Source organism: Erpetoichthys calabaricus, chromosome 1 (assembly GCF_900747795.2).
Source record: "Erpetoichthys calabaricus chromosome 1, fErpCal1.3, whole genome shotgun sequence".
Classification (NCBI taxonomy): Eukaryota; Metazoa; Chordata; class Cladistia; order Polypteriformes; family Polypteridae; genus Erpetoichthys; species Erpetoichthys calabaricus.
The window spans coordinates 108,797,101-108,805,610 of record NC_041394.2 but is presented as its reverse complement, the minus strand read 5'-3'; the positions used below and the strand labels follow the sequence as shown (position 1 = coordinate 108,805,610).

At 38.1% G+C, this 8,510-nt stretch overlaps 1 protein-coding gene across 1 annotated transcript in view; it reads left to right on the top strand.

Annotated features, from left to right (window-relative positions):
- The first annotated feature begins 211 nt into the window (after positions 1–211).
- The window catches only part of slc13a4 (solute carrier family 13 member 4), a 100,030-nt gene continuing 91,731 nt past the window's right edge, over positions 212–8,510 (top strand). Inside the window, exon 1 of the mRNA XM_028805141.2 lies at positions 212–829. Coding sequence (XP_028660974.1) covers positions 710–829 — 120 coding nt within the window. The 5' untranslated portion in view covers positions 212–709. The remainder of the gene's footprint in view (positions 830–8,510) is intronic.

Here is an 8,510-nt window from a genome sequence, read left to right as displayed (position 1 = left end):
CGCAGTTATACACCCGATAAAAAGTGATCCACTTGCTGCCCCCACTTCATCCAATTACAGGGGCGCAGGGAATCTAACCAGCAAGACGGTGCAAATTCTAGTGAGCTAAGAAAATGGATAAATAAAATAAGAGGGTGAAAACGATCTTTCATTTTGATGCGAATCTGTGATTGGAATATAATACGAGCGATGGGCGGGATTACAGATATCACTTAGTCTATAAACGATATCGCGAACTTGGAGAATTTTTGCATCAAAATGTAAAGGCACAAAAGAGTTATAAGACAGAGAACTGAAATGAATATAATAAACGGCAAGGAACATAAATAACGAATTAACAAGTTTCCGAAAACTGGTCATAAATAAAACCTGACACGACGAAGTAAAACAAACTGCAGAGGCCATCCATTGGAGGATTGACGAGGGTGGCTGTTCAAGCGGCGGGGCTTGCTTCAAGTCAAAGGGGCCGGCAGCGTGGAACAGCCAGGTGTGCACTGCACAGAAAGGAGGGTGGGAGTGATATGGCAGCAGCACATGAAATGACCTGATAGAGTAACAAGTAATACATTGCGCTTTCGAAATTAACGAGCGACGCGTTTTGAGCTGACTGGCAGTGCAAAACTCGAGCTTACCCGCCACAGGAAAAAGAGAGGCCCTTAGAAGACCTGACAGGTTTTGCAGAACTACTGTCGCCTTCCGAGCGAGAAGGATGAAGCTGGAATCAGACAGGATGGCTCTGCTGAAGAAGCTCTGGAAGGCGCGCAAGCTGCTTCTCGTCGTGCTTATCCCGCTGTCGCTGCTCCCACTGCCCTTAATTCACCCGACTAGCGTAAGTATCGCTGCCTCATCTCCTCATCTCTTCCCGGTAAGGGTTCCTTTAGAAAAAAACTGTAAACATTAAGATAGTCACGTTTGTTGAATAAAACAGCTTAATTTAATTGCATGTCTAATCCCAAGCGCCGGTTCAGTTTTATTTTTGCAACAAATCATTATCATCACAACCGAGCTGCTTGAGACAGTTGGCTGAAAAGAAAAATATTGCTGACGTAGAACCCACACGTTGCTACATTTATATATAGTAATATACTTAATAGTGCATCCATCAGTCCACTTTATGCACTCATGATTTAAGCTAAATTGAGGTGCGATGGGATGGGAACCATACGCTAACCCGCTGCAGTTTCAGTCGCGTACCCTGAGCCAATTCCCGAACGGGGCTCCGATCCGTATAAATAGTTATAATGACAACTAAATGGAAGTGATAGCCCCAGTATTTGTTATCAATCGTTGCAGTTCATACGACCTCAAAAGGCAGAAAGCATAGCGTCAAATGCAGTCCAAACAAAGTTAACGGAATGGTTATTAGGAAGTGCGCTTTTTAAATAATAAACTAGTGATAGAGGTAGAGCGTTGCCTGACTTTATTTTAATTAAATCTAACAATATTTAAACACCTTACTCCAATTGAAGGTCGGCAGAGCCGCAGCCTATCTCAGTAGCATGAAGGAAGGAGGCAGGAACCAGCACTGGACTGGGCGCCCACATGATTATAAGAATAAAATAAATGATTTTTTTTAAACATTACTTTGAAAAAGGGAAAAATAGCCGACTTTACGTATACTCTGCCTCATATTTTAATGTTCATTACCTGTTTAAAGGTATTTGGAAAATTACTGTTAAAAACCTTTTGAAAATGTACTGTGTATATAGCATTGCTGCAATGATAAACATGTTTAGTAATATATTTAAAAGTAGTGTTGTCATTTTGTTAAATAAAGTGAAAAGGGATAATTGTGCTAAGTGGTTATCATTGCCAAGCACTGTAAGCTATCACCTTTTAATAAAAAAAATCACATTGCCATTTTTTCTGACATTTCCTTAATATGGTATTTTAATGGTTGTAATCAATAATATGTGCTATAGAGAGCTGTAATTTTACACTTTAAACATAAAAAACTAAAATAACGACCATCAACAGTATAAGGCATGGATGTTTAAAAGAACAAATTTTGTTTTAGTATATGATGCGTGTAATGGTTATCAAGCGGCAGAGCACAAATATAGTAATTTCCAAGTTCCTTTATATTTTCAGAATGCATAAAAGTTGTTTTTTTCTTTCTGTAACAACGTTTTCACTGTGCCAGTAAGCCGATGCCGCAGGATATCCATTTTAGCTTAGTCAGTGTTTCAGCATCATCCATCAATTCATCTTCTAAACTCACTAGTTCTTAATATAAATTAAATTAGCTAATGTTTGACATAATATAGTCCTCTAAATTAACAGTTCAATGTTTTGAAAAAAACATTTAAGGAAATATAAAATGAGAGGTTCACTGTAATTCCAGAATGCAGAGTAAATTTACAATTATTTTACAGTCTAACATCTTAGTTATTAAACTGCACTGTCTGAATTTACACATTACAATGTGATTTTCTGAAATAATGTTTTAACTCAGCATTAGTACTATCAATTCATAATAATTTATATTTATATTTTTATTTGAAAGCTTTATATAGTTATGCATATACTGTATTTGTATCTGTATAAATATCATATTTATATATAAATGCTGAATATATATATATATATATATCTATATATATAAATATTCTCAAAAAAATTAAATGAACACTTTTTAATCAGAGTATAGCATCAAGTCAGTGAAACTTCTGGGTCATTGATCTGGTCAGTTAAGTAGCAGAGGGAGTTGTTAATCAGTTTCAGCTGCTTTGGTGTTAATGAAATTAACAACAGATGAACTAGAGGGGCAACAATGAGACGACCCCCAAAACAGGAATGGTTAAACAGGTGGAGGCCACTGACATTTTTCCCTCCTCATATTTTCTGATTTTTTCACTAGTTTTGCATTTGGCTACAGTAAGTGTCACTACTGGTAGCATGAGGGGATACCTGGACCCTACAGAGGTTGCACAGGCAGTGCAATTGCTCCAAGATGGCACATCAATACATGCCATTTCCAGAAGGTTTGCTGTGTCTCCCAGCAAAGTTTCAAGGGCATGGTGGAGATTCCAGGAGACAGGCAGTTACACTAGGAGAGCTAGCTGGACAGGGTCGTAGAAGGTCCTTAACCTATCAGCAAGACCAGTATCTGCTCCTTTGAGCAAGGAGGAACAGGACGAGCTCTGCCAGAGCCCTACAAATTGATCTCCAGCATCCCACTGGTGTGAATGTCTCTGACCAAACAATCAGAAACAGACTTCATGAGAGTGGCCTGAGAGCCTGACGTCCTCTAGTGGGCCCTGTGCTCACTGCCTAGCACAGTGGAGCTTAATTGGCATTTGCCATAGAATACCAGAATTGGCAGGTCTACCACTGGCACCCTGTGCTTTTCACAAATTAGAGCAGGTTCACCCTGAGCACATGTGACAGATGTAAAAGGGTCTGGAGAAGCTGTGGAGAATGTTATGCTCCCTGTAACATCGTTCAGCATGACCGGTTTGGTGGTGGGTCAGTGATGATCTGGGTAGGCATATCCATAGAGGGACGCACAGACCTCTACAGGCTAGACAATGCAGTGGGTCCTATGTTCCTCCTGGTGCACGACAATCCCTGGCATCATATGACGAGGGTGTGCAGGCAGTTCCAGGAGGATGAAGGAATTGATACCATTGACTGGCCCCCATGCTCACTTGACTTAAATCCAATAGTACACCTCTGGGACATTATGTTTTGGTCCATTCGACACTGCCAGATTGCATCTCAGACTCGTCCAGGAGCTCGGTAATGCCCTAGTCCAGATCTGGGAGGAGATCCTACAGGACACCATCTGTCATCTCATTAGGGGCATGCCCCGACGTTGTCAGGCATGCATACAAGCACATGGGGGCCATACAAACTACTGAGTACGATTTGCAGTTGCTGCCATGAAATTTCAGCAAAATGGACTAGCCTGCCACATCATTTTTTGACTTTGATTTTCGGGGTGTTTTTGAATTCAGCCCTCTGTAGGTTGATCATTTTCATTTCCATCAAACGATGTGTTATCCTTTTGTTCCTAACACATTACCCAGATGTGCCTTCAAAGTGTTCCTTTATTTTTTTGGATCAGTTTATATATACTATATTTATACAGTATATTCAGCTCTTTATCTTAAATGTTTTGGGTTACTTTTGATGATTTAAAATACACAAGGAAAATTTAATTATTTATAAGTAAAATATATTTTCTTCACAATTGAAATCCAAACAGTTTAACTATTGCAAGAACAGTTTGTAGGTTTTTTAAGTGTATTAATTTTAATAAAAAATTTGGAATAAATACATTTCACATTTGTCACGATTTTGTTTTTCCCCATGACTCTGTAGTGTAAAAAAAATCTGAAATTGAATAAATGAAGAAGAGGTGAGGCTGTCCCAATCTATTACAATAAATGTGAGGTTTTGAACATTTTGGTGTCCTAATCAGTTACTTTAAGTGATAGGTTTTTTACATTTCAGCCAAGAGTTATATGTTCCTGTTATCCTCACTTAGTACCTGAAAAGAACAGAATATTGCAGTTGGCACAGTAACAACTGTAAAAGATATTAAATATATAGATTTTTACAATTAAAATTACTCTCTATACATTATGGTATAGATACAAATAATTTTGTCATGTGAAATAACTAATTCAATTTGTTTGTGATCTCTTAATTGATTGCTTTTTCTTGGCACAGTGTAAATGAAATAGTTGGGTCTTGAGAGGGGGTGGGGGGTTTACGAAAAACTAAGTAAAGTTTAAAAGGAGCTGAGACCACACAGGTTCAGTGTCTTTCCTTTTTCTTTTACAAATTTTATACAATCATAGACACTGCTGTCATCACCACGATTGTTATTCAACAAAAGTTATTTACTTGAAATTTCAACAGAACATGCTGACCTTGATAAAAATGAATAGTTCTCCCTATCAAAATATTTTGATTGCCTAAGTGCAATATATTTGGTTTCCAGTCTGGAAGTAAAGATTAGCACATAAATCCTTTACTATATAAACATGTATTGATTATCTAATTGGGTTAACTATTTTAATCTTTGTTACTTCTTTATTTAATGCAAGATAATATACTTGACAACAAAATGCAGGAGAGGAATTTTCAAGAAAAGACCAGAGTACTGGAAAATGGCCCACACAAATACAGGGAAAATATTCGTATTCCACAAGAATAGTGACTAGGTAAGGAATAAAACTTGGTCTCCTAGACCTGTGAGACTATAGTGCATGCCAGTTAGTCATTACGTCATCTTCTTGTTCATGTCTTTGTGACTTGGTATTGTGGTCAGCTTTAAATGAAGTGATAGTACCTTAGCACGATATGCTCAAGAAATATCCACTTGTGCTTTTGCAAAATTTGTCAAAAGCAGATGAGTAACTGAACCTGACTTCACAGATGTAATAAATGACTTCACAATGTAGTAAAAGCAACAATGGTAAAATTGTGTATTTTTTGAGGGTAGGCTTATTTAAGTGCCATTTACTTCCTGTGCTGGCATCATAAAGTATCCCTCTGAGTATACCTCATTTTTTCTATTAGTCTCTCTCTGTTCCCACACTGATACAAACGGAAGGGTAATCATGTAAGTGGGAGATCAAATTACAATTAAAAAATGATCAAATTTTAGGTTACAGCGGATTGTGCAAACATGTTTCTTTAATGTTGACACTCTCTCCTCTCCTGCTAAAATTCAGAGGTGTCTTCTTCCTCTAATCTCATGATTTTAAGACCAAGCTGTTTAATGCTAGATCACTTTGCTACAGAATAGCTTTTTAATGTGACTAACCATTTTTAACTTACAAAATCCTTATGGCAACAAATAAGTAGCAGGTACACATTTGACTACAATGAGAGTAGGTATGAACTGTATTCATGGAAAGGTGACAAAAAGTGGAAGCTGGTGAAAAAAATTTGAGCGGGGGTGCAGTTTTTGTGGGGAAAAACTGAAACTGCTCCTATCTATTATATAGTACCTTTCACATTTATCTGTTATGTAGTGCCTTTCACATATATTTATTGTATACTGCCTTTCATATCTATCTATCTATCTATCTATCTATCTATCTATCTATCTATCTATCTATCTATCTATCTATCTATCTATCTATCTATCTATCTATCTATCTATCCATTCCACATTCTCTCGTGGTCCTCATCATGGTGCCAATGCACATGTTGGCTTGTCAGCAAATCCAGGCTAAAATGTGGAAAGGAGCAAGTGTAGCTGCCACCCTAAATTTATACTACACCCGTCTCTAAATTGCCCAATCCTTTGGCAACTTGCCCAGTTCCCCATTCTACCAAAACCTACACCATAATGTCTGCATCCCCACCTCTGTAATCTTCCAATAATGTGCACTTCCATCTTTCCTATAACACATCCATAGCATAAGTCCAATCCAAATCTTATTCTACTTCTGCTAATAGAATGCCAAGTCCTTGGCCATTTCCACTGTGTTCTATAAATCCACATCATACAATCACTAGTCCTTTGATTTCTCTGAAGTCCTGCATCCCAGTTTATCATTTGCCACACCCATAGAGTCATTCCCAACCTAATTTTATTCTATACTTGCTGCCAGTCTGCTCAGTCCTATGCAAGTTTGCCAGACTTACCTCACCTGGGCACAAATTTGTATTGTAAGATCCACAGACCCCCACATCTTAAAACTGTAAACTGAGTCATTTCACTAAGCCTGACAAAAAAATAGCCTCATACTATTGTCTAGATCAGTGTTTCCCAACCTTTTTTTCCTGTAGTTGCATCTGTTTTGTAACCAAAATCTTCCCAAGGCACACCACTATCTCTCTAACCTCAAACACATATAAATATCATACACTTTCTCAACTGCCCAAGGTAGGGATTACTGGAGAAGCCAGTAAAAAAGCAGCTCCGAGATCAGCGTTTGCAGGCATGGCACTTAGTGAGCACTTTGGTGGGATCTCCAAGCTGCTTTGTCCTTTTGCATACACCTGTATGCATCAGAGGCAACTCGTATATCCATTATCCACGAGTGATGTGAGGCTTGCTGGCGACCACACACCCAGGGCAGATGGCCTCTAGCAGCATGGAGACGTGTCTGAAATGCTCAAAGTGCTTTGTCTGTGGCATAGCAATCACAGAGTTGATTTTATATCAGGTTCTCCAGGTAGACCTGTCCTCCTCAGACGGATCTTGACCACCTGCGGAGCTTGGCCCTCTCAGGTTCAGACTCAAGTGTGCTATACTATTATTTCCATGCCACACCTGGGTAGCTCTCTTGACGCACCACTGTGCCATGGCACACTAGTTGATAAACACTGTTGAAGATGACTGCAGTTATTTTTATGTCCACTTACATTTTTCAGAAAGATGTTTTAGGTCTCGTACCCCCATTGATGTCCGTAATGCTTCAACACTTTGAAACAGCAAACAGGTAAAGCAAAAAAGGCATTACTTACACCACATCCAGTTACCCAATTCTGTTTGTCATAACAAGAGCGGGAAAAGTACGTGTGTAAGTTCATCCTCGATCACTTGCCTACTGCTGAATTTTTAAGTTAGCTCAGTCCGGTCCAAACTCCTGTATCTTTTTTTTTTCAAGTGAATGATTTATGAAGCAGTATTTCATTACAACAACATTTATTTATATAGCATATTTCCATATAAATTATGTAGCTCAAAGTGCTTTACAAGATGAAGAAAGAAAAAAGAAAAATATAAAAATAAGATTATGCAATAAAAAGTAACAAAGAAAAAAACTTCAGAAAAAAAAAAGAAATCTGCAGGGGTTCTGAAGCCAGGAGACTGCCCAGCCCCCACTGGGCAGTCTACCTAATATCAGTGATCTCAATCAGTCCTTAGGCTTCACATGGACAAATTAGATGAAGATGGTCATGTGGACATCTGGCCTTCAATTAAAGAAATAACTTGATTTTCTTTGATTTCTGAAGTTCCACTTGAAGTTGCTATCTGCCTAAAGTCACGCTCACTCATCTGTAGTTACGTTTATGGCGGGTGTGAAGTATGAATCATTGATGTGAACTTGAAATAGTGCGTTGACAATTGTCCAATAACATTAGATCTAAAAAACCTAAAACAATACTAATCCGCTGCCAGTAAATGTGGGAGTGTCTGGGGCACAAAGAGCTGCATCTGAAAGCAACCATTTAAATGGTACCTGCTTGCCAAAAAATCAAGGACTTACATACACTATCATTTGGCCAACACCCTTCACTCATATAGGTATTCACACATAAATTAAACAAGCACAAATCAGAACCAATTTTTGATGGATGTTGGTATGCACTGACAAAAGGCACGTTGTGCAAATAAATTTATTTCACAATTATTTCACATTGCTTAATTAATTTAAGTAGAGTTTGTAAAATATTTTGAGGGGAGTGGTGCCCCAACACCCCATATTACAAACTGGCAAAAATAAAAGACCTATACAGTTTAAGAAAGCAGAAAGTACCATTCAAAAAAGTATAGAGAAAATATCCAGAAACTGATTACTCCTTGATCATCCACAGCC